Raw genomic sequence first — 27,714 nt, 5'->3', positions numbered from 1 at the left:
TCGGAGGAGAAGTAAGAAGATGGAGAGGCAACTGATGAAAATGTCATTGCCTCTTCCAGTGACAAATCATTGAATTTGTTTCTTTGTAAAGGCCATATAGCAGAGATGCTGAGCCAAAGATAGGCACAACAAAAAGACTGTCACAAAATAAACTTCCGGCCAACAAGGCTTTTGTCACACACACACACACACACACACACACACACACACACACACACACACACACACACACAGAGAGAGAGAGAGAGAGAGAGAGAGAGAGAGAGAGAGATATTGTTACATTCCATTCTGGATTTTCCATTGTATGATTTCTTTCTAAAGATTACTGTGTCGTGAAGATGAGCTGACACAAGTGAAAACAGTCATGAAGGAAGACCCAAAGCCATATCTTTTCTCATAAACCAGGTGCTTTAGTGCTGGCTAAAGCAGCATAGACTCCCAAGGGAAAGTTTTTATTTTGAAGAAAAAATTATCGATGACAACATTACATACACTAACATGCATTTGATGAACATTTTTGGCAGTTGAGTCCCATAGTGCTCAGAGCCATTTTGAACATTTTTGGAGGGTTCTACACATCAACACTAACCACATGGAGATGAATGCATATCTGGATCTTCTGCTATAAGCAGGAACTTAGAGCTTCCCATCTTCATTTCAGTGACCTGCAGGATATAAATGGGCTTGATGTATTTGTAGTGATAAATCACTAGACGAGGTAAAAAAAAACTTAAAAGTTTGGTGCTAACACCATTGCAAGGTAAGTACCTGAAGTTGTTTTGTTCTGGGGACAATGTTCCTTCCAATAACATCTCCCAAAAGATCCCCAAGGAATATGGCATAAAGGTTTCCTTTGGTAGACTCAAAAATATATTATCTAATGAAATTTCAAGCTTATGCAGGCAAACAGTGAAGTGGTCCTTTCAACAAACCAAACAATTCTTCAGAAATAGTGCAGTGTCTTGTTTTTCCTCTAGTAAATACTGGCAGAAATTTAACTAAAATAAGTGGTATAACAGCATGCCTCTTGCCAGAACTCTAGTGGGGAAAAAAGGTTGACATGGTCAGAATACTATACAAAAGATAAACCAGATATTCATCTCAGTTTTTGACCAATAAACAAAGAACAGTAGCTTCAAGTGTGTTCAGTTTTAGAAAAGATGCAACAACGGTGTCATATTTTACAACTAAGTCGCCGTCTGTTTTACTCTTCTCCATGATGCATAATGATGGAAAGATTGAAGAATATAAAAGACTGTCAAAGCCAGATGCTACATTTTTTGAGCACATGGGTGTTGGAGGAGCTACTTGTGATTGGATTAGTAGTAATTACAGTGTTAGTAAAAGGAAGACATCCATTCGTGGTTTCTTCTCCTGCTCCTCCCCCTTCATTTGGTAAACATCTGCTCTGAATCCATATATCTCTTACAAGCTCTGGTAATAAAGTTACAATACACAAATTTTTGAAGGCTGTGGCTAAGGACACTAATCGACAATGTTGTCAAAAAATGGCCAGTTCCATATATATCAAAATCTATGATAAAAATATAGATTCTTCTTGCAGGGACAGGATCTGGTGCCAGCATGCAAAGAACAGGACCAGCTACCACAGCCTAGCAAATGAAGGTGTGCATGTGACAAGCATTCCACAGTATGTGCTATTTGTTCCCCACATGTACGTAAAACGCACATTAAGGTGATCTGCACAGGCTTTGAAGATGACAAAAATGAACATCTTATATCCTGTAATGTGTAATACTATGCCTTTGCCTTAAAAAGTTACTGTGTGGACAGTCCAAATAGGCAGGAAACCATTTCTTTCAATCAAAATCATAATTACTGCAAATATAGAATTTGTGTGGTAATATCTGGGAATGTTTTGATCTTTGTGTTTTGGTTTCAGGTCAAAGTCCCAACTCAGCTGAAGAATGCAAAGAGGAAGGGAGAGAGAGGGGGGGGGGAGGGGGGAAGGTGGAGGGAGCACCATCCATACTTTGTCACACAGCCACCATTTTTGCAGCTCTATCTGCATGCACTAGTAGCTGTTAATAGGCAACTAAAATTCTGCACCTTGAAATGAGGTGCAGCAGTAATACAGTTTTGAAATACAAAGGAAGCAAGGTAGAGATTGGCAAATGGCTTAGAAATGATTTAATCAGTATTAATTTCGGAGTTTTTATTGAAAAACATAATTACAGTGGTTTGTTGTACAGAGTTTAATAATCTTTATCATAAGTAAGATGGAAAGATCGTTCATTCTCCCTTTTGAGTATGTCATGCAGTTTTGATACTTGTTCGATCTGAGTTGCGAGCTGAGTAGTGTTTTCATCAATCCACTGCAGAGAGTTCATATGAGCATTTAAAATCCGGCCAATTTGCACAAACTGTAACAGAGCAAAGAGCTTGTTGCATATAACACAAAAATTTACTTTGTACAATAATAGCTACAAAATATTGGCACCTTAAGTATACATAACCACTAGAGATTACTTGACACTGTGACTAGCGTTTTCTAATAAAAAATTTCCTTGTGACAGTCTATCAATTTAGGGTTTGTTGTTTATTATTATTTTTTGCTTGCTACTCCTTCAACCTTCGAGTGGGTGCATCTACGTATAAAGTGCGCCAACCACAAATAACATTGTCTTGTACCATTCCATTGCTTTACGATTGTGAGCCCGTACCTATCCCTTCATTACTGCTTCAGCTAACACAATGATTAGTGGATACATCCAAGTGGGCAGCAGTAGTATAAAATAAACAGCAAACTAGGTGAGAAAAAAATTACAACCCATGCAAGAAAATGACCCAGATTCCAAGCTAGCAGCATAATCCCATAATGAGGCAGTTGTGTACAAGATCATTAGCTACTGACTAAGTGGTTGGCTGGGATCTGATGCAACTGCGCTGTTTAATGCTTCGAGTAGATAGTGGTATGATGAAACAATGATTTAGCTCATAAAATGTGAGTTTACTTTATAGTTGTATGATTAAACTCTAATTTTGCTCATATGTTTACCTTGGCGACATCAAGACAGCTATTCTGTACATGTGTACAAAGTACGCCACATGGCTGCCCAAGGGTTAAACATCACTATTTTCCTAATTTAGTGCAGTAGTATTTAATCAAAACCTAACAGCCATAAGTGAGAATTTATATCTCAAAGCATTTAATGCATCCTGCATTCCATTTTAATGGATCTGATGAATAAGCTACATTCTCTCCATGTGCACTGATTGATATACGATCAAAAAACAAGATATTCCTGTCAGATTCTATACTGATTCTGTGGCTGAGTTAGCGCCTCTTCTAACTACAATCTATTGCAGGTGCCTCGAACAAAGATTCATGCACAGTTCTTGGACAAAAAAGCACAGGTCACACTCATCTACAAGATGGGTAGTAAAAGTGATCCACAAAACTACCATCCAACACCCTTGACATATATGTTCTGAGCTCAAATGGTTGAAGTGCAAGAAAGAGGAGTGAAGAGAAAGAAACTGGAGAGGTTTCAGAAAAGAGGTAGAGTTCTGAAAAGTCACCCAGAACCCTGCATCAGGAGAGACTTAGCAGTCAGGATGAGAAGGCAAAAAGTCTTGATCCTTCTCATCCCATCCAGTAGGTCTCCCCTGACCCGATATTCTGGGTGAATTTTCGGAACTCTACCTCTTTTCTGAAACCTCTCCAGTGTCTCTCTCTTCACCCCTCTTCTTCCTCCTCCAACCCTTCTGCCAGGAGGAGGAGCCACTGGCTCTGAACACTTACATAAGTAAAGCCTTTGCGTGCATGCATGCGCACCTTTTTCTTAAATTTTTTTTTTTGTGATGTGTTATGCTTCTGCTTTGAGTAGATTTTTTTTAATCTGTTCAATTACATTATTTCATCAACAATTGATTATTTTCGTTGGCATGAATCTGTTTGGTACAATAACCATCTATTCTTGGTTTTCCCTCTACGTTAATGGTTTCGTAATCCTTTGAGGTAACTGTCTGGACTTTCTGACATTACCCATAGTTGGTGTCAAAACCAGGTTGAAGTAAAATCTTGTTGCAACCAGTTGGCTGTATTATACATATGATACCCATAGGGGGTCTTTTTGGGGGGCTACATCAAAGCCCAAGTCTATGCTGACAAGCCACAAACTTTGAAACATTTGGAGATGAACTTTCATCAGGGTATTACAGACCGTCAGTGTGTTCAAAGCTGTGGTGGACATCTGAATGATATTTTGTTCAGAACACAACTACAATGTCCATGCTTCAAAATAAAGTACAACTTACTTTGATAAACTGTCACTCTTAGAGAAAGTCGCTTTACGTTTACGAACACAAAATAATGAAATTTACCGGATCATTTGAATCCTTGCCACTGCGATTCATTTCATTCAACAGATCAATAAGTTCCTTGAGATCTTCCGACATCTGTTTCAGCTGAGAATCCAGATTCTCAGCCAAATCGTAACTGAAAAAAAGTTACAATCAAAATAATTTTCTAACATTCACAACACACAAAAACTGTAATTATGATGGAGTGGTAAACAAAAAGTAAGTATCTTCAGAAAACACTGTTACAAAGCGACACAGTTTATGAAACTAACATCAACACGAGGAGGAAGAAATAAATATGCAAATAACATGCGAGCAAGATTTGCAAGGCCACTCACGTTCGCTCCCGCTCAGGATCTATTCCTGTAGTAATAGTGTTCTCAAGTTCTTTTTCCAAAGGAACTAAGCATTCTTCCAGTTCTCGCTGCTGAGCCACAATGAAATCTAGTTCATGTTCCAGCTGTTGCTGCTCTAGCTTGACTTGTTCCACAGCACTATTCAAATTCACAATCTGCACATTGAAGACACATTTAACTAAAAAAAGTTGCACTGCTTAGCTACACTTTATACAAAAGACATAACTACTATATTAGCAACAGAATCTATTTCATAGAAATAACACAAAAACTTATAAATTATAAAGCAAACACAGACACGCAATTAACTTTTCTTTTACTCTAAATCATTTGAACTGTCTAGCCAAACATGAAGTTATGCATAATACAATCTGGGTGCAATAACACTTCATTACCTGGAACCAATTATTCACATCCAAGTTTGGGCTGCTAATTTTGTATCTGAAAACATAACATTTCTGGGACTGACCCTGAATGAATTTCAAATAATACCACAGTAGTGTACCCAGGAAGATTTTAATCTGATTTACATTGGCTACATATTTATTTTTAGGTGGAGTGTCTAGTGACTATGATGTTAATTACACTTTATTATATTTCTCATGCAATGAAAAAGTATTTTCCGACATATAAGAATAATAGATCATCATTCATCTTACTTGATACTGGGAATTATTGTGAAGTTGTGGAATTTCGTAGACATCTGGCACTACGCAAAGTAAATCAAAATGTATTGTCACTGTCACACATTTCCACACCCAAGATATAAAATTAAATTTCTATTCACATAGGCTTCCTGAGGTTATTATACTCTTGACTTTTCAGACTCCTGCTTACCTATTTTTATTAAGGAAATAACTTAAAATGGATATCTAAAATCAGCTTCAAGTTCTAAGAATAATTATTGATGCACATGGCAGGCAGAAACACATTACCAAATTTATGTGAACATCAACAAAAGGCTTGGCACTTTGATGTAGTAGGTCAAATACATTCCCACTAAGGAAGGGAAGCCATGAATTTGGAAGTGTGTCACATTGTCAACAGAAATGGGTGTGTGAAATGCAGAGCTTCTTTGTGCTGTTAGAATTGCCCAGCAAACATACGAAGTTGTACAGTAAAGGACAATGTGTGTACACACACTGAAAGACCTGTAGTGTTGAGGAAGATTATATAAACAATTGTTACCCAGTGTTTTACTTATCCTTTTGACATTACAGGATCTTTTCACTCAGCAACATAAAACAATTTTACAAGCTACACCTCTGCTTACTCAAGGTGTATTAACGTACATTGCTGCTCCTGTCCCTATGTCCTCTAGATGTTTTAAACATGCCACTGCTCCTTCTGCCAGGTGTTGTAGACATGTTGTTATGTGCCACCTTGATGACCCCTGTCTGCTCCAGTTGTGTTATGACACACAGCTGCTCACGTCCTTGAGTGTTCTGGACATGTTGACATGCAGAGCCAGATTTCCACACTGAGAGCCTACCAGCTGTTTAACATTTGATGTGCTCAGTTGGAGTCCTTGTGTGCACTTGCTGCTATTCTCTTCTGTTGCTGTTTTCTTCTTCAGAATTAGTTACTGGCTATTGACTAAGACTGGTTTATGTAAATGGAAAGAAAATGGCATCCCATCATCAAAGTTGTAGAGAGGCAGAAACCTTAGAGAGTCTGACTAGCAGTGACACTGAAAATAAATCCTTCAAAAGAATCTCAAAGTAACAGTCCCCATCTGTGCAAACAACAACCAAAACACAACCATCTGTTCCTACAAGAGATGAAAATTCTACAGGCTCTGAAGGGTCACAGTGAGTGCAAAGTGCTTGGGAATAAAAGCACACTTGAGCGACATGTTTGACTGAAAGAAAACTGATTTTTATCCATTTGTGCACACACATTTGATGATTCAGCTACATGACCCAAATGTGCCTTTGGTCAAAGTTTAAACATCTTTTTCTCAGATATTTGTAATGGAAGACCTAATGAAACATGTAGCAGATTTTATTTACACACCAAAACAAATACATCAGATTCCATGTGCTCTCGCTTGTCAAGATGGACAGAAACTGGATCTGAGGAATGGTAGTCCCCTTCACTCTTATTTGTATGCTAAGATTCCTGTGGAAGAGCTGAAAGTCAGTGACAACTGGTTCAGGAACATACTACTGAACACTTAAGATTTTAGTGCAATTATGTCTAGAGATTTTTCTGTTAATTCAGAGAATGCCAAGCTTTAGTGACAACTCTGTCAATAAGGAAGAATTCAAAATTAAAAATGTTGTTGATAAAGTTTTTGCAACACTGCACACTGTATTTTATCCATACTAAAAGCTGTTTATTGAGAAAAGCCTGTTCCCCCCCCTCAATGGGGGTTTAGGTCTGGAGAGCAAGCAGGCCACTCCATTCACCTGATATATTCTGTTTCAAGATACTCCTCCACAACGGCAGCTCGGTAGGGCTGTGCGTTATCATCCATCAGGAGGAAGGTGGGACCCACTGCACCCCTGAATAGGCAGACATACTGGTGCAAAATGACGTCCCGATACACCTGACCTGTTACAGTTCCTCTGTCGAAGACATGCAGGGGTGTACATGCACCAATCATTTTCCCACCCAACACCATCAAACCACGACCTCCATATAGGTCCCTTTCAAGGACATTAAGGGGTTAGAATCTGGTTCCTGGTTCATGCCACATGAAAACCCGGTGAGAATCACTGTTCAGGCTATACCTGGACTCGTCCATGAACATAACCTGGGACCACTGTTCCAATGACCATGTACTGTGTTCTTGACACCAGGCTTTATGGGCTCTCTCCTGTGACCAGGGGTCCTGTAGACTGTGTGTCTGGAGACATCTGTTCCAGTGGCTGCAGTAAGGTCCCGAGCAAGGCTACCTGCAGTACTCCGTGGCCGTCTGCGTGCACTGATGGTGAGATATCGGTCTTCTTGTGGTGTTCTACACTGTGGACGTCCTGTACTGTAGTGCCCGAACACGTTTCCTTTCTGCTGGAATTGCTGCCAGAATCTTGAGATCACACTATGTGGCCCACGGAGGGCCTGTGCTACGACCTGCTGTGTTTTGACCAGCATCCAGTCGCCCTACTACTCTACACCTCATAACGTCATCAATGTGTGTTGTTTGAGCTATTTTCAACACACAGTCACCATTGGCACGTCTGCATACTTACTCGCTGCACTGTACTCTGACATGCACCAACACACCTCTGTGTATGTGGACTGTGCCAGCACCACCGTGCGACTACCGCAGGTCAATTGCACCACATGGTCATACCACGAGGTGATTTAAAGCAGCAAACTGCCCACCAGAGCATTGTTTCACCATGTATCAGCATTATCCTTAATTTATGAGCATGGGTGTATTTATCACCCATGTTTCACTTCCATACATCACTACACTCCATACACATACTTTCAGAAAAAACTTCCTGACACGTAAATCTATACTCGATGTTAACAAATTTCTCTTTTTCAGAAATGCTTTCCTTGCCATTACTAAAATACATTTTATATCCTCTCTACTTCGACCATCATCAGTGATGATTTTTCTCCCCAAATAGTAAAATTCATCCACTACTTTAAGTGTCCCCTTTCCTAATCTAATTCCCTCAGCATCACCTGACTACATTCCATTATCCTTGTTTTGCTTTTGTTGATGTTCATCTTATATCCTCCTTTCAATACACTGTCTACTCCGTTCAATTGATCTTCCAAGTCCTTTGCTGTCTCTGACAGAATTACAATGTCATTGGCAAACAAAGTTTTTATTTCTTCTCCATGGATTTTAATTCCTATTCCAAAATTTTCTTTTGTTTCCTTTACTGGTTGCTCAATATACAGATTGAATAACATTGGGCATAGGATACAACTCTCTCTCACTCCCTTCCCAATCACTGCTTCCCTTTCATGCCCCCTCGACTCATCACTGACGTCTGGTTTCTGCACTAATTGTAACTAGCGTTTTGCTACCTGTATCTAATCCCTGCCACCTTCAGAATTTAAAAGAGATTTTCTACGTCTACAAATGCCAAAAACTTAGGTTTGATCTTCTAAGATAAGTCATAGGGTCAGTATTGCCTCACGTGTTCCAACATTTCTACAGAATCGAAGCTGATCTTCCCAGAGGTTGGCTTCCACCAGTTTTTCCATTCGTCTACAAACAATTCGTTTTAGTATTTTGCAGCCATGACTTGTTAAACTGATAGATAGGTAATTTTCACACCTATCCACACCTGCTTTCTTTGGTATTGGTGTTATTATATTCTTCTTTAAGTCTGGGGGTATTTCGCCTGTCTCATACATCTTGCTCACCAGATGGTAGAGCTTTGCCAGGGCTGGCTCTCCCAAGGCTATCAAGAGTTCTAATGGAACGTTGTCTACTCCCGGAGCCTTGTTTTGACTTAGGCCTTTCAGTGCCTTGTCAAACTCTTCACGCAGTATCATATCTCCCATTTCAGTTTTGTCTGCATCCTCTTCCGTTTCCATAATATAGTCCTCAATTACATCACCCTTGTATAGACCCTCTCCATACTCCTTCCATCGTTCTGCTTTCCCCTCTCTGCTTAGAACTGGCTTTCCATCTGAGCTCTTGATGTTCATACAAGTGGTTCTCTTTTCTCCACAGGCCCTCTTTAATTTTCCTGTTGGCAGTATCTATCTTATCCCTTGTGATATATGCCTCTACATCCTTCCATTTGTCCTCTAGCCACTCCTGCTTAGCCATTTTGCACTTCCTGTCAATCTCATTTTTGAGACGTTTGCATTCCTTTTTGCCTGCTTCATTTACTGCATTTTTATATTTTCTCCTTTCATCAACTAAAATCAATATATCTTCTGTTACCCAAGGATTTCTATTAGCCCTCGTCTTTACACCTACTTGATGAACTGCTGCCTTCACTATTTCATCCAAAGCTACTCATTCTTCTGCTATTTTATTTCTTTCCCCCGTTCTTGTTAATTGTTCTCTAATGCTCTCTCTGAAGCACTCTACAACTGCTGGTTCTTTCAGTTTATCCAGGTCCCATCTCTCTAAATTCCCACCTTCTTGCAGTTTCCTCAGTTTTAATCTGCTATAAACTATCAAGTTTTCTTTCTTTCTTTCTGTGTGTGCATTGACAACTGAATGCTTCAGATTTTCAGTGAGTGGTCTCACTGAATCCTAAAGTACTTAACATTTCACTAGAAATTTCCTGCAACATTTCTAAGTAGCAAAGCAAAGGAACAGAAAGCTAATTATTTTAACCACACTTACCCCAAATATGATTCTAGTATCTTAAGCACCTCACACACTGATATGACACACATCAGTCATCCACTTGCTATTACCATTGAATACTTAATTTCATCACTAATTAACAACTTTTCAACAGTAACATATGAAAAAGCAATTGGACAAGCACTTTGTGAAATTTTTATATCACTCAGGATTCAACACAAATACTTCAGTCAAAATTTAAGACATACTCTCTGCTCATGTTGCAACAGCTAATAGCAAGTTCTTCATTATCATAAAAAATGCAAGTTGCGACTGTTAGTCACTGAAATTTGTCATCTTACCTTTTCAGCATTAGAAATAAGCATGCGGTCCCATGCATTAATCTGCACAACCTGATTCATGAAAACTTTCTCTTGTTCCTCCAATTCCAGAGTCCATTTGTTTATGTTTTCTTCAAGCTGACTGAAGTTAAGAGAGGAAGTTGTACCTGCTGCACTTGAAACCCTAGAAGACAGAATAACTGGTTTCAGAGGTCACAGCTGTGAATTTAAGTACTATATGATGAACTGCAAATATTAAACTCAAACATCAGCATACGAGTGAAACTTTATACTGCACTGTTACCTATGTACCAAGTACTAGGATGATGAAGCAAAACAAACAAGTACAAATCCTTTTACAGAAGGAGACATATTCAGAATTTTATGTCAGGCTTTTTAGTAAGTCAATTATATTTGCACCTAAAACCCCCAATATAAACAGTAATTTTCATCCTTTACTTTCCTTGAACATGTTTAAAAATAAAGGCACCTTCTGGTTAAAAAAGTTAGCAATAGGTTAATGCAATACACATGAGGACAAAAATTTGAGGCAAAGTATAGCATAAAGCATCACTCAATTTTGTTCGTGTACCATAGCCCAATTCACAAATGATGGCATTTTACACAAGTCAAAGCATGGATGGGGACTGCAGTATTGCCAATTCCAAGTGACTTATTGTACATGCATAGAGGGGCTTTATGCTTGAAGAAAGTTGTTTTCTCACTTGCTTATGTAGAATATGTCACTTACCACCTCATCACCATGATAACTAGCAACAAATTGAGTAAAAATTTACTAAATAACCTGCTATGAACACATTATATACAAGCACAGAATACAACATTCGAAATAGAGTGCACTTGGAACATTACCATTAAAGTTCATTGGCTGTTAGAGAAAGCATGATGTCAGTTGCGCAAAACGAGTCTAAACTCTAGTGTCTTTTTTGTAATTTCAACTATAGAAAGAATGATGCTATTTAAGTGGAGGTGCTGTTCAGATCACAAAAGAGTGAAAGCAGAATTTCTTGTGGTGTCAGGGGCCATTCTGGAATTTGAATAGAGAGTTTTAAAGCCAACATGACAAACTAATCCCATAGAACTGTGGCAGAAAGCATTCTGACTTATATTTTGCTACGGGTCTGGCTAAACTGATGCAGTAAAAAATACACAAACTGCATATATCACAGACCATAACTTAAGAGACTTTTTTCATAGGATTTAAGATTGAAGGCAAACTGTATTTCTGGGTAACCCGGAGCAGACATAGTTAGTAGTCCATTAGCATCTCCCTTACGATTGTGTAATTAAGTTTAAAAATTCTGCATTCAGTTCTCATTTAGACAACTGAAACCAGTATGCACTAATTGTTACTGAAATATGGCAATCAATAAAGAAATGCCTAGAAATGGCATAGCAGCATCTCATTCTCCAACACTTTCCAAAATAAAACCATACATGTAAAGTTGACAGGTGCCAGAAATATGGAAGAAGAGCTGTGTTTGGTGTTGTTACGGGTATTGTTTTCCCCTTGTAACTCTTCTGCTCTTTCCTAGAGCTGCTGACCACCTCGGCTAGCAGCTTCAGAAAAGAGCAAAAGAGTTACAAAGGAAAAACAATACAGATAAACATGCAAAAAACAGCTTGAGAATTACACAAGGAAGTGCAGAACACAATAACTACACAGCCCAAAAATAAGAGTGCAGCACACTACCAAATACAAACTGTGTGTAGTAGTCTTAAGTGGTCACTGGATGAGTAATGGAAGATTCAGTTAGTAGACACAGAAATTACAAGTAAACACATTATCATCACTGCAAAGTTCAACAAACATACTGTGCCAAGCAGGAGCACAATGCAGAAAGTTGATAATTAAGATGATGGTTGCAAACTGCCTCCATTTAATTATAGCATCTCATGAGGATTCTTCCAATGAATCTATCTGGCATCTGACTTTCCTACAATTACTTTTATGTTGTTTCACTTTGAATCACTCTACATGATATTTCTGTGGGCCATATAGTTTTGACTCCTCTGCCAGTATTCTCTTCACATGGCATCCTCGGACTTTTCTCTCTTTCCTGGAATGAAGAAATCATTGTGTGGCAGGAACTTGCAGAATGACAAGGTGATTTCTGAGGTGTAATATTATCTGAACAGCCAAACTGCAGACTTTTGCAGCTAAGGTGTTTGTCATACATCCACTATTTGGAAAAATGTGTCGCATTAAAGTCTTCAGATCCATAAAGTTGGCAAAGTAGTGGAATAATTTTGTTTTGAAGATGTCATTGGAATGTTTTCCTCAATGGTAGATAAATTTCAACAATTAATGAAAGAACTTCACGGGCTCAATTTGCATGTACATCCGAAAACATTATTACACAACTACAGAAATTACAGTGTCAACACAGTGAAAAAAAATGTACAAATTAATACTGTAATCACAGAATTAGTTGGGTTGTATTTAGGACAACTGAAGACTATTCATTGTGGACAGCAAAAGGAATCAACAGTTTTTCAAAACTAAGCTTCTAGTATATCTGAAAGGAAAAATTTCCCTTCAGTATATATCACCCATTTCCATTCATGGCTGTGAAATGGAAATGCAGGTGTTGCAAGTTACTAAAAGAGACAGGCAGACATACAAATGGATCAGGAACAGAATGTAGTACAAGAAAACGTAAAGGATGTGGGCAGGACATACATCCACGCAAATGAATGGTTTATGCAATAAAGATGTACACTGATGGACTTAAAAAAAAAAAAATTACCTTATGGAATGTGGGTATAAGGCATTTGAAAACATGCAGAAGCAACATGGGTATGGCTGAAGCACATCTTTATCCAGCAGTGGGCATCAAGTGGTTAAAAATGATGATGATTAAATTTTCCAAATGTGTGCTGCTATCTATTCGAAAGAAAATGTGTTGTCTGCTTAAGCAACCAGCATGAAAACTTAATGGCTACTAAACAACATTACTTCTGCATACATAGGCATGACTTCACTATAACTGTACCACTGGGTAAATAAACAAACAGTAATGCAAAATATTCATGGAAATTTGATTATGTGTGAACTGAAAATAGGCAGAATCCTAATGTAAGTGTTCCATAACTCATGCGAACACAATGACATACTGAAAACAATTGGCACATTCTAATGATGGCTACACAAAAGTGCTGGTGCTGGCCACAACATAGTTTACTCTATAACAGCGAAGATACCTCAAAGATACCTCTCAATTTTCATTTCTGCAGCAATAAATTACACTTTTAACATTTTTCAACCAAACTTAGTAACTTTCCTGCATCACTTCAATTTCTCACAAGAGTGTACTACAATTTGGAAAGTTTTCATGATTTCATGGAAATTACATGAAGTGTACCTAGAACTGCAGGATGAATCGATTGACCCTCAAGTGTTTTTTGGCTGGTAACAGACGCTCTCAATGTCACTAATAAAGAGATTTTGCTTATTCTGGAAAAAATCAGATATTGAATCATAAAGTGACTTACTGGATTCTTTTGGTGATTATCATGATTATCTGTCAGAGTCAACTGACAATAAAAGTAGCAAGACAGAGGAAGAGAAACCACTATCAGATGTCCCCCCATCTCAGTTCTTTCCATTACAAGCTCAAGATAAACTGGCACAACAGTGAAGCTGGCAGATGGAGATGGTATGGAATGGAAGGTCACTAACACACCACTGCCTGGAAAAACGGCTGCTTTGAATGCTCGGAAGGAGAGTGGGGCCACAGCAAATGCCTCACACCAAATGTATAATTGCATCAACAATGCCTTCCCTCTTCTTTTTGATGAACAGATGATGTGGATAACAAAAAATGCACAGAATCAAACGCTCAGCACAAAATAAAAATCACCACTTAGACTGTATTGTTGAAGGAACTGGAGACAATTTTTGGTATGATGTACACCAGAGATGCTCTTTGTGCTAAATGTGTCTCATTGAATGACCTTTGGTTGTGTTCACTGAGGTAAAATTTTATCACTGATAAAATGACATGTGACAGATTCCTGCACTTCGATGAGAAGTCATCCTGAGCTCAATGCATCCCTGCTGAAAAGTTCACTCTAGTTTTGGGTAGCTACTGACATGTATCCACGTACATTTGCAATGGCAGGAAGGTAGATCAGAGTATGTCATCCCTTGCCTCCTGGAGCCATTTCTTAAGCATGGAAGGAGTGTGACAGCACTTATTCACATCCCTTCCGCTTGTCAATAAATTTCAACAGAAGTAAATATTGCTAGTGGGAATGGTGAACAAGATTTACAGAGAAATCCCGAACTGCTTCAAGAACAACTCTGACTCAAATTCCATCAGCTTCCTGAAAAATACTGATAAACCAGGGTGCATCCTGACAGTGTACCAAGGGATGAAGAATAAGAACACCATTATTTTCAAAACATTACATCCTGAAGAACCAGTGGGCACTGAAGTAAAGACAAAACCAGGAACTGTTCCTGTCTATAAAGCAACAAAGTGCAGTGTGGATGCATATGAGCAAGTGATTCACAGAAATTTAACTATGCCTTCTTGCAAGAGATGGCTGATGTCTGCCTTTATATCCTCGACAGAGCAACAATAAATGTGTGTTTCTTCCAAAATCAAATAGCCTGAAGAGGAACGCATTCAGTCTTCAGCTGGTAAAAGAACTCTCAAACTGAAAGCAACAAATCACAGGACAATAGTCAGAAAGCCAATCAAACAAAGAAGCAGCTGAAGGACTGGACAATTCAAAAAAGTATCAAACTGGAAAGCTCACAGGAAATAAGATCAAATACATCTGTGAGACATGCAAAGAGGAACTCAGCCGGAAATGTGTGTGAAAAATATTAATAATGTACTCAAAGCACAATTTCAATGTCTGAAAATAAACAAGTATATAAATCAAAAAATGTCAGGAACTTTAAAAATGGGTCACATTTTTGAGTAGAAGTGCAAAGTTTTGTATCCGTAACAATAATCTAAGTGTTAGAAGTTCAAGGTAAGACTTTGATTGAAAAATATGTGTGACTTACATATGAACAGAAAAAGATTAAACTCATCAGGGATCAATGACTCATGCACACTGGTTTAGATGGTGTCACATTTTCCATTGTTCTAGTGTTGCACACCAATGGATAGCTTTACCTAGTGCGCAAAGTTGCAAAGGAAAAAGTAAATAAATACATAAATAATTTATTTACTTTTTCCTTCTGCCTCCCACCATTCAACAATTACCCAATGTGAACACGCTGAGTATATTTTCATTGTGGAACTGGTTTGTTTTTGCCACTGGCAAACACCTCCTATTCCAAAATAGTCCTCTAACAGCCCTGCTATGTGAATTGTGTAGCATTTGTTCTGCACGTGTTAATGTGTTAACTATTCATATTTTATGTTTCAGAAGCAAGTGAAAATGGAGAATGTGCTTGGCACTCATATAATGCAGTCTGTGGCATCACATAAAAAACACTCCCAAACTGGCAGATATGCCATATCAACTGTTATCAATCTAATGCAGAATTTTTGCCTTGAACCTTTATTCCCAAATTTTAAATTTGAACATGAAGTCAAATCGTTCAAAAAGGTGTTGTGACTGATTCTGAAAAGATAGCTGAATTAAATATAGTGGCTGACATTGCAAGGCAATGGATTTACATACACATGATTACTTTACATTGTTCAGCTGGAGAGCCCACTGAATTGTACAATACGTAGATACCAATATATGACAAATGAGTGAAATACCACACAAGGAGAATGCAACAGCCATAATAAGTCATCCACTCTGTGTCTGAGAATTGAGTATTATTAGAAGAACAAGGCAAAATATACTCTGAAATTGCACAGAGACAGCATCCAATATGGTGAAATTTTCTTTTATAGAGTTGTTACTTGTCACAACATAATGCAATTACCAACTTGCTCTCCTAATAATTTTGGTTATACGGGTCTTTAAAACAAGTTTTGTCCGAAGTAGAATATCATCATGTCAGCATAAGTAGGACAGTTTACAAGCGAAAGCAATTTGTCTCCAAGTTGGGGAACATTTATAAACAATCTTCTCCTCTGTCTTCAGTACTTGAGAAATGGTCAACTGAATTCAACGTGGTTTTACATGTCATTAAGATGTTATATGTTAAACAATACAGGAACTGCAATCAATGTTATGAAAACAGAAAGTGCTCAGAATTGTACATTCAGTGATTAAAAATGTATGAGTGCAGTCCACTTTACATGAAATAAAAATGAAAACCTTTGTGTCATGTGGGTGCCATATCTGTCGAATGCTGATGAAGATGAAATGTGAAAATTAATTTTTCACATTTGAAGCATGTTAAAAGGATCACATATGATTATCTGGGATGAATCTGCTACCTTAATCTGCTTCATTGTTATTGTTGTTATTATTAGTCTGGAAAGGCTGAAACAATAATTGGTGGATCTATACAAATCATTTTAATCTAGTTTGGTGAGACGAAATCTGGATAGCAAAAATGAAAAAGTTATAACTAATTGGCACAATGTACCGGTCCACAAAGATGCTTTGGTAATGAATGAAACAAAAAATATGCGTTACTGGGACATTTATTCTATTCACAAGATTTAGTATAATCTGAATTCCCCATATTTTGAGATCTAAATATATTAAAGGGATTTATGGTTGGAAATTTTTTTAGAGCAATCACGGTCATTACAGCTACAGATCAGTATTCTGCACATCACTTTATAGATGGAATATACCAGCTGGGAGAACATTCAGACAAAGCACATCTATATAAATGAAACTACATTGCTATGAAGTTTTTTATGACGTAAATAAATGCAGTAATTCACTGCCAGTCTGAAAACTTGTCAGCTTGCCCTGGTAATGACTGCTCTGCATCAACTTTATACTGTTTTCCCCAATTCTGGTTCAAATAAATATCTTGAAATATTTAATAACAATATTACTTTTAATAAAACCACTTCTTTCTTTCTTTCTTTTATTGCCAGGTGGCGTGTATGCACTGCTCATGCTACCACACGCAGAAGTGTATGGATTCCCGAGGATTAAAAGTTCCCTGTAGAAGTGCAAAGGCTTATTTCACTATTAACAATATAAACTAAGATGGTTTACTACTTATTTATAAATGAAGCAGTTAATATATAGTTGTGAATAATTATAGTGTAAATACTAACATAACTAACATAAATGTATGTTAGCTATTTGTCAATTTTTTAATTGGACTAGGGCACAATGCCTATCGAGGGGGGGGGGGGGGGGGATCGCTAAGGATTTCAATACATGGTCTTCACAAACATGAATATGTAATCATCATCATCATTACCTTTTTGATTTTAGCCTATATGATAATCACAGCAGAAAAAACAAGGTATACAGTAGATAGTCTCGTAAATTTTAATAAGTAATATCAACCTACACTAATAACTGCAGAGTGACAATTACTAACTATGTGAAATAAAAAGTCATAACTTCTGAACAGTTTGTGTTAGGATGTTCAAACTGCACAGTTGGCCGCGGGGCATGATGGGAATTAGCATGTGCATGCTTTCTTGTCGGCCATTTGCATGCGTAAATGTCACTGTACAGTGTGCCTGAGCACGCAACACTACGTGAGCAATAACAGACCAACTGCGGCTCAAAGTAACTTTGCAACCAAGTTCAAGCTGAAGGCAACTGGTCCAAGTGTACTAACAATCAACAATTTGATTCACAAGTCTGAGAGAACAGTCAGTGTTGGTGATGACAGTGTTGGCAATAGTGGTTGTCCAACAGGGGTGAAAACACCTGAAAACATTGAGAAGACAAGCGCTGTGTTTCAAACCAGCCCCAGGAAATTGATCAGACAAGCTGCACAACACGTGGGACATGGAGACACTGTAAAATTGTTGTTGAAAACCTGCTGTTAGAACTTCTAGTTTAACAAGTATATTTAGGAACGACACTACAACACATATATGTCACAGAGTAAGTTAACATGTGTACACGTTAGCGTTCAGATAAGCACTGAGTCTCAGTCTAGCGGCCGCTGCTCGGCTGGCCGCTTAGGTGGCGCCGCTGCTGCATGGCTGGCAGGCAGACAGCGCCGCACGTAGAGGACGTGCGTAATTGCGCGGCGGCACTTTAAATGATCGGCGAGTCACAACACTTTTCCCCCCTTTGAAATTGTTGCACTGGTCTTGATGGATGTGTCCTGGAGATGGCTGACGTCCATAGGCAATGTGTGACTCGACGTAAAGTCTCGAGGAGGAGGCTTCCCGTACGGACGGAAGTGTCCCCGATGATAACAGGTCGAGATGACAGGAGACGTAGGGGTCGAATCTGCTGGGGCCCCACGCACCAATCTGCCCGTTGCGGCAAGTCCAGTTGATATGACAGGAGACATGGGCGATGCGTCAGCGTCTGTTGGAGGAGGAGGCGAGCAGATGTACTCTGACACTGGTTGGTCCTCCGGTTCCCGCATGGGCACGTCGTCTGGTGGCATCCGTTCTGGTGCTGGCATCGCGATGACGGGTAGAGGGCGGCGTTGTGAGTATGGAGATGTGCCAAGATCCCGAGCATCAGGGCGAGTCAAGGGTGGTGTGGCGGCATTCGGAACAGGTGTTGTTGGCACCCGAGGCCGAAGCTGGTCCGAATGACGCACTGCAACACCTGTGTCCGTCTGGATTTCATACAGGCGTCTGCCACGGTGTCTTAAGATGCGGCCCGGGCTCCATTTTGGCCGCCTGCCATATCCCCGTACCCAGACGAGGTCGTCGGCGGTGAACCGGCCGAGTGACGGCACCCGCGGCCGGGAGGTGGGAGGCCGCAGAAGATGAAGTAGAGTGCGGGGCTGTCGGCCATGTAAGAGCTCAGCCGGGCTGTGATCGCCCATGGGGGTGAAACGGTAAGACGCCAGGAACTGGAGAAGCGCCTCATCAGCAGCAGAAGAAGTCAGAAGTTTCCGCATTTGAGCCTTAAACGTGCGGACCAGTCGTTCAGCCTCACCGTTGGATTGTGGATGGAACGGCGGGGCCGTGACATGCGTAACACCGTGACGAGCACAAAAATCCGCAATGTCAGAAGAGGCAAATTGCGGACCATTATCAGTAACAAGAGTAGAGGGGAGGCCTTCCAAAGAAAAAATGCGGGCGAGAGCACTGGTGGTTGCCGCGGTGGTAGGTGACGTGCAACGGACAATGAAAGGAAAGTTAGAGTAGGCGTCAATTACGAGGAGCCAATGAGTACCTAAAAAGGGTCCCGCAAAATCAGCATGAATGCGCTCCCAGGGCTTCTCAGGCGAAGGCCACGGTGACAAAGATGACTTCGGGGCAGCGGCCTGTGACGCACAAGGGCCGCAGGCAGCGACCATGTGTACGATTTCAGAGTCGATGCCAGGCCAGTACACATGACGGCGCGCCAGAGATTTGGTGCGCGACACACCCCAGTGCCCCTGGTGAAGGAGGCGCAAGACCGAAGCACGCAAAGACGCGGGGACCACAACACGCGGCGAAACATTGTCAGTGGAGAGGAGGATAACACCATCCCTAGCCGAGAGGCGGTAGCGCAAAGGGTAGTAGTTCCGCAACGGATCAGAAGTCTTAGCGGATGGGCGATCAGGCCAACCCGTCTGAATACAGCGTAAAACCCGGGAGAGGGTAGGGTCAGAACCCGTAGCAGCCGCCAGCCTGTCCCCAGTGATGGGGAACCCGTCCACAACCCGCTGCTCGGCAACATCCAGGTGGAAACACAAAAGTTCGTCCCTATCGAATGCCTGATCAGGGCCCATGGGGAGGCGAGACAAAGCATCAGCATTCGCATGTTGAGCCGTTGGCCGGAAATGAATCTCATAGTTGAAACGGGACAAGTAAAGAGCCCAACGCTGGAGGCGGTGTGCAGCCTTGTCGGGAAGTGACGTTGATGGGTGAAACAAGGAAACAAGTGGTTTATGATCCGTAACAAGATGAAATTTTGTGCCATAGAGAAAAACACCAAACTTATGAAGAGCATAAATGATGGCCAAAGCTTCTTTCTCAATCTGAGAATACTTTTGTTGGGCATCCGTGAGCGTTTTGGAGGCATAAGCGATGGGTTGTTCCAAACCGTCAGAAAAACGGTGCGCAAGGACTGCCGCAACCCCGTATTGAGAGGCGTCTGTTGCAAGGACAAGATGTTGGCCAGGTCAATAAGTAGCTAGGCACGGGGCCTGTATCAGCATAGTCTTCAATTTCTGGAAAGCCGCGTCACATGACGCGGACCAGTGAAAAGGCACATTTTTATGCAACAGGCGATGCAACGGCTGAGCCACCGACGCTGCAGATGGTAAAAACTTGTGATAGTATGCTATTTTCCCCAAGAAGGCCTGCAGTTCCTTAACAGACGTAGGGCGAGGAAGGGCATCGATCGCAGCGACAGTTTGTTGAAGCGGACGAATACCATCCCGAGAGAGTTGAAACCCCAAGTACTACGTGATAGATGCCTGAAAAAATTGTGATTTCTGAAGGTTACACTTAAGACCTGCAGTCTGTAAGACAGTAAAAAGTGTGTGGAGATTTTGAAGATGTTCGTCAGTGGTGGAGCCCGTGACAACAATGTCGTCCATGTAATTGATACACCCAGGGACAGGGAGCAATAATTGTTCCAAGAATCGCTGAAAGAGAGCAGGGGCGCTAGCAACCCTGAATGGCAGGCGTTGGTATTGATAGAGGCCGAAAGGCGTGTTAAGGACCAGAAACTGTCGGGAAGCAGCGTCGAGAGGAAGTTGATGAGAAGCTTCTGACAGGTCAATTTTAGAAAAATACTGCCCTCCAGCGAGTTTAGTGAACAGTTCTTCAGGACGAGGCATAAGGTAAGTGTCGATGAGGCATTGAGCATTTACCGTGGCTTTGAAATCGCCACAGAGACGAATAGCACAATTGGGCTTGGCAACTACAACGACAGGAGAGGACCACTCACTGGAAGTGACAGGAAGCAAGACCCCTGAAGTAGTGAGACGATCCAACTCCTGTTTGACCCGATCACGAAGGGCCACAGGAATGGGCCGAGCCCGAAAAAACTTAGGCCGAGCAGTGGGTTTGAGCGTGATATGAGCTTCAAAGTCGTGTGCACGGCCTAACCCAGGAGAAAAAATGGACGAAAAGGTCGTCGACAAAGAATCCAGTTTAGCATAAGGAATAGCGTCAGAGACAATATTGACAGAGTCATCTATGGAGAACCCAAAAACGCGGAAGGCATCGAAACCAAAAAGATTTTCTGCGTTGCCCTGGTCGACCACAAATATGGGAACAGTGCGAACGACGGATTTGTAAGATACCTCAGCATTAAACTGTCCCAAGAGAGAAATCTTCTGTTTATTGTACGTCCGTAATTGCCGAGTGACAGGGGACAGGAGTGGAGAACCCAGCTGAAGATACGTCTGAGAATTAATTATAGTGGCGGCAGAACCGGTATCCACTTGCATGCGAACATCTCGACCAAGGATTTGGACAGTGAGGAATAACTTCCCGGAAAGGGAAGAAGTGCAATTGACAGACAACACAGAATCAGAATCAGCGTCATGTTCATGGACGTAATTTATGCGGTCGGATTTACAAACGGAAGACACGTGACCTTTCTTTTTGCAATTGTGACACACAGCCCAACGTTGTGGACAATCCTCGCGTGAATGTTTCGTAAAACACCTTGGACATGAAGGAAGTTGCCGGGGATTTTGCTGCAGTTTCTTAGGGGTTTGTTTACGGCTTGGCCGAGGCTGCGCGTGGGAGCGCACTGCGGCCACGTCGGCCGGCGGGGACGCGCCGCGCGCGTCGTCAACAGCGCACAGAGGTTGTATTTCCCCGACGTCACCCCACGCTTCTATTTGTGCCCCAGCGGCGCGAGAAATTTCAAAAGACTGCGCAATGGAGAGAACTTCATCTAAAGTCGGATTCGCCAACTGAAGGGCACGTTGCCGAACTTCTTTGTCGGGCGCCGACCGGATAATAGCATCCCGTACCATGGAATCGGCATAGGATTCTTTGTGAACATCAGTAACAAAGTGACACTTTCGACTGAGGCCGTGAAGTTCAGCAGCCCAAGCGCGATAAGATTGATTGGGTTGTTTGTGACAACGATAAAAGGCAACACGAGAGGCTACCACATGCGTTTGCTTTTGAAAATAGACCGACAGAAGGGAACACATTTCAGCAAAGGACAAAGACGCAGGATCCTTCAAAGGGGCCAATTGCGACAACAACCGATACATTTGAGGCGAAATCCAGGAAAGGAACAGAGACTTACATGCTTGTTCGTCCGAGACATAAAATGCCAAGAAGTGCTGTCGAAGACGTTTTTCATAATCCGACCAGTCTTCTGCCGTCTCGTCGTAAGGAGGAAAAGGCGGTACAGCCAACGACGAGAAACGGCCCGCATTTGACGCCGCGACGAAATCGCGAATCGCCGCCGTTAGAAGCGTTTGCTGTTCAAGGAGATTTTGCAAGAGTTGCTCGACAGTAGCCATGGAACCCTGTGAGTCAACGGTGAAAAGGAAAAATCCACTACCTCGTCGCCAATTGTTAGAACTTCTAGTTTAACAAGTATATTTAGGAACGACACTACAACAAATATATGTCACAGAGTAAGTTAACATGTGTACACGTTAGCGTTCAGATAAGCACTGAGTCTCAGTCTAGCGACCGCTGCTCTGCTGGCCGCTTAGGTGGCGCCGCTGCTGCATGGCTGGCAGGCAGGCAGCGCCGCACGTAGAGGACGTGCGTAATTGCGCGGTTAAATGATCGGCGAGTCACAACACCTGTATCTCTTCCCATACAAAATTCAAACCCATCAGCCATTAAGTCATGAGGCCATGGACCAGCGTTTGTGTTTCGCCAACATTATTGTTCACAGAATGGACGAACAGGACTTTGAAGTGAATATGATTTAGTTTAGTGACGAAGATCACTTTCATTTGGATTGGTCCATCAACAAGCAAAATTGGTGCATTTGGGGAAATGAGAATCTGCATTTCACAACTGAGAAGTCTCTTCACCCTTAGTGGCTGACTGCGTGGTCTGCAATGTCCAGTCACGGAATGATCAGTGCAATATTCCTTGATGTCACAGTGACTACTGAAGGTTTTGAAAGATGATTTCATCCTGATTATCCAAAATGACCCTGATTTCTACATGATATGGTTCATGCAAGATGGAGCTCAACCCCGTTGAAGCAGGAGAGTGTCTAGTGTCCTGGAGGAGCACTTTGTGGACCACATCTTGGCTCTGGGTTCCAAGAGGCAGCTCGCGTGAACCTCGACTGGCTGCCATATTCTTCGGATCTGAACACATGCGACTCTTTTTGTGGGGCTGTATTAAAGAGAAGGTGTACAGCAATAACCTCAAAACCATTGCTGAGTTGAAAACAGCCATTCAGGAGGCCATCGACAGCATCAATGCTCCGACACTTCAGCGGGTCATGCAGAATTTCGCTATTCGTCTGCACCACATCACCATGATGGCAGGCATATTGAACATGTCACATCCTAAATCTGAGTATCTGTTGTGACATTTACATGTGTGTATGATGTACTTTTTTTTCATATAGCTCAATAATTGTCACCCTGTACCAACATAACCAAGTGGAAGAACTTACACAGTGGTTGCACCCAGTCCAGCCTGTACAGATGAGCTTATTGCTATAGCCTGAATGGTCGTGGGTGCAGTTCCTGTAGCTGTTGATGTAGCGGCACTGGAGATGAGGGAGAAGCCAGATGCTGCAGTGGAAGGTAGGCTGAAGCCAGTAGCAGCGGTTGTTGTCGCCACTGTGCTTGTTCCTGCTGGCACTGTTGTTCCTGATGCAGCAGCTGTTGACGTAGTGGCTGTAGTTTTTGGTGTTAGTGTCAGTCCTTCATAAATAACAAACCATTTAGTCTAAAGTATCTTAAATTTTTTTTAAATGTTTTTCCTTTCAGCAAAAAACAGATGAGCTCACTGAATGTGAAGTTTTACTTACAGACTAAATTTTCTCCACATTCTCATCCCAGATAAATGTCTAAACTTCTCAGATAATATGTACTGATGTTTATGATAATAAACTACACAAGAACAATAAGAAAAGTAACCACAATGGTAACTGTGTAAATTACTCTAAGTACCACTCTCATTCTGAGAATGTAATACAGCTATTCCATGACAATGATCTATTATCACAAAAAGTTCCCATATGACAATCACGGATTTTGCTGAAATTTTGTGTGAACATTCGCACATGTCCATAATGAACACTGATAATGTTTTATTATCATTAATCCATTACTTCCACAGGTATAGTCAATAGCAAGAATCCCGGAGAACTGAATGTTAAAAGAAATTTTGGGCTTGCAGCCGGTTGTTGTTTAATCCATCATACAATATTTTGACTGGGCAAATGCCAGTCTTCCTCAGGTGAGCAACTGGAAACTGACAAAGAGCTGCTCTGTTCTGGAATAAAAAGCGCACTCCGAGTATTCTATGCATGCATCAAAATCAAGCTGACAGACAGACCACATTTCCCAGCGGCAGCCTCCTCACTGGTGGAACTGCGGAACTCGGCTGTCCTCTGCATTACCGCTTGCCATGGATGGTGGCGCACTCTGTCGTCTTTGATTACAAAAGATCATGGGGATGATGGGGTTCCATGCACTATAACCCTGGTAGGCACGATTGCAGTTCATGAGATTCTCCACCAGATGTTATTTACCATTGATTCTTTAATAATGGAGTAAGAAAAATATATTGCTTTATTATAGTTCTATAGAATTATAGTTCTGTCATACTCTATTGAACATCCACTAGAAATACAGTGTTTGGCAGTAGCAGACTTGCTTGGTTGAAAAAGGTGAGTGCAATATTGATGTTCAAGTGCAGCATTCTTTCAGAGTGTGTGGGGTCCATCCTATATAAGCCATACCACACTGACAAGGTATTTTATTAATTCCAGCATTCCACAATAGCAAGTAATCCTACACTGGTCCCAAAAGGTCTGCTATATTAGAGGATGGAAATAAAATCACTTTCACCTGGAATGTACAGATGATTCTTGCTATTTTAAATGAAATGTTGCCCATAAAAGGAAGAAAAGCTAAAGATTTTGCTGATGTGTTTTCTTCTTGTCCACTTGCTTTGGGTGCTTGTTTGGTTTTAACTGACAGTACCCTATTAATCTGCTGGGTGGAATATCAATTTTTCTCAACACTGTCTTCGGGTGGGCAACCTCGTTTAGCAAACCATCTACATCTGAGACAGTGTGAGCTCTGTGTTCGATTGTCTTAGGCATGCTCATAGTCTGCAACAGGTGATGACAACTTGACGCTTGCAAATACAAATCGGTACAAGTGCCATTACGATAAACTGAAAACTCCAAGAGCCATCATACTTTCATCTAACCAAGAAAGGGGGACAACCATCTTCCTTTATTTCCAAAATGAATGTTGTCACAAATAGAGTTGGGGTGGTGAAGAAACTCCCTCAATTTATCTTCTCCATGAAGACACACTATGAAAGTAATCACCACATACCTCCAAACTACTTTTGGGTTAAGGGCAACTTAGTGAAGCACTCTCTCCTCAAAATCCTTCATAAAAAGGTTGGCCACCAAGGGAGACAGAGGGCTGTCCATGGCAATGCCATCATTCAATTCAAAATTTCTTGGTTTAACATAAAATAGGTTGAGGATAAAGTATGCCAAAACAAAGCAGTAATGTCCACCCGCAACTTTATGCAAATTCATGCCAAAAAACCTGGAAGAGGGACATTTGTAACATGTGACACTACATCAAAGCTAACCAAATGGCCAGAACTGCTTAGACAGAGAGCTGAGTACTGACATGATGTGAGCATTTACCCACCAATGGTCTCAACAAAGAAGCTAGATGTTTAACTAATACATATGTAGGAGCTCCAAAGTTGCTCACTACTGGATGCGATGGAACATTTTCCTTTTGAATTTGTGGAAAGTCATACAGTCTTGATGGTACACAGTCATGTGGTCTTACCCTACTTACAATCCTCTGAGGTAAAGAGGAGGAATTCAGTAGTGCAGAACTTTTCTGTTGCAAATGTTCTGTGGGGTCACAATCAATTCTCCAACAGGCAGTCACTTAGCAGACAACATGTCTTATCTTTTTACACACTATATGGTAACACAACAGTTGCATTACATTTATCAGCCTTCAGTACCATTATATCAGTATCCTCACATAAATTTCATAGTGCTGCCCCCTTCTGTTGAGGTTACGTTACTTATTTCTTCTGCACTATGCAATGGACAGTGTTGTACAGCTCCTTCACCACCACTCACAAAACTTATTGCAGGCAGTGTTCTAGGTGTAGATGCAAAATTTGTGTCACTTGTTTAATACAAATAGAATTGTATTGTCCAAATTTTTCACCATAAATTGACAATGGAGCATCGTGTAGTTACCTCTTGTGGCCATGACTGCTGTGGCAACAAATGATCAAAATTTTGACATCTGCTGAAAACTTGCATCCTTATGAATCCAACTGAACTTGGCCAAAATCATTCCATCAACTCAGTCCCATGCAATAGGAGAGGGATGTTCTGTAACCTTTAGATGTAACTGGTACAATTCTTCTAAAATGGCATCTAATCTTCTTCTAGTATAGCAATTCCTCTCTTTTGACATTAACATGACTAGTCTTCACAGTACTTTTCCATGCTGTGGCAGTCTTAATAAAATGTGTAACTCTGGCAAATTTCAATATTATAAAGTGGTCCTGACATCTCAATAAAATAGTTAAAGTATGTAACAGTTTTGCTCTCTTACCACATTGTTGAAACTTTGGACATGAGGCCACCTCCTCCCCATAAAGGCATCTGATCTGAGTTTAAGTTTTAAAATATTCCCAGCGAACTGAATGTTCGAACAAATTTCATGCTTGTAGCCAATCATCTTCACACGGGCCATTTGAGACTGACAAAATGCTACTTTTCTGCAAAATATAGCGCACTGTGAGGACTCCACGCATGTGTCAGTCAAGTTGACGGACAGAAAACGATTCCCTGGGAACTCACCTATCCTCTATGTTACTGCTTGCTGTGACTGTTGGCGCACTCTGTTGTCTTCAATTACAACAAATTGTGGAGATGATGGGGTTCAATGCACTGTCCAACTGGTAGCCACTGTCAGGTCCATCAGATTCTCTGCCAGTCGTATTTCCGTGTATTCTGGTATAATGGAGTACCGAAAAGATATTGTTGTGGTCAGAATTATAGGTCTATAACACACCATTGGATGTCCAGTAGAAGTACAGTGTTCAGCAATCGCAGTCTTACTTGGTTACAAAAAGTGGGTTCAATGTTTATGTTCAGTGCAGCATCCTTTCACAGTGTGTTTTGTATGTACTATGTAATCCAGACAACACTGACAAGGTATTTTGTAAATTCCAGCCTTTCGGTAAAGGAACACATGCTTTACGGATCCCTAAAGGTCAACAATCTTAGATGGTGG

At 41.0% G+C, this 27,714-nt stretch overlaps 1 protein-coding gene across 6 annotated transcripts in view; it reads right to left on the bottom strand.

Moving 5' to 3' along the window:
• Positions 1-2,150: 2,150 nt before the first annotated feature.
• Positions 2,151-27,714, bottom strand: part of LOC126262892 (nuclear pore glycoprotein p62) — a 41,726-nt gene continuing 16,162 nt past the window's right edge. For 2 of the 6 annotated variants that reach the window (XM_049959782.1, XM_049959783.1), the window contains 5 exons: positions 23,859-24,111; positions 10,263-10,425; positions 4,665-4,837; positions 4,348-4,462; positions 2,151-2,384 (listed from right to left, as the gene is read on the bottom strand). In XM_049959782.1, coding sequence (XP_049815739.1) covers positions 2,217-2,384; positions 4,348-4,462; positions 4,665-4,837; positions 10,263-10,425; positions 23,859-24,111 — 872 coding nt within the window. In that variant the 3' untranslated portion in view covers positions 2,151-2,216. The remainder of the gene's footprint in view (positions 2,385-4,347; positions 4,463-4,664; positions 4,838-10,262; positions 10,426-23,858; positions 24,112-27,714) is intronic. The other 4 variants (XM_049959785.1, XM_049959787.1, XM_049959784.1 and 1 more) reach the window with 2 other exon arrangements.

Source organism: Schistocerca nitens, chromosome 6 (genome assembly GCF_023898315.1).
Source record: "Schistocerca nitens isolate TAMUIC-IGC-003100 chromosome 6, iqSchNite1.1, whole genome shotgun sequence".
In the NCBI taxonomy this organism is placed as follows: domain Eukaryota; kingdom Metazoa; phylum Arthropoda; class Insecta; order Orthoptera; family Acrididae; genus Schistocerca; species Schistocerca nitens.
The sequence above is the reverse complement of the archived record's forward strand: the minus strand, read 5'-3'. Positions and strand labels throughout refer to the sequence as shown.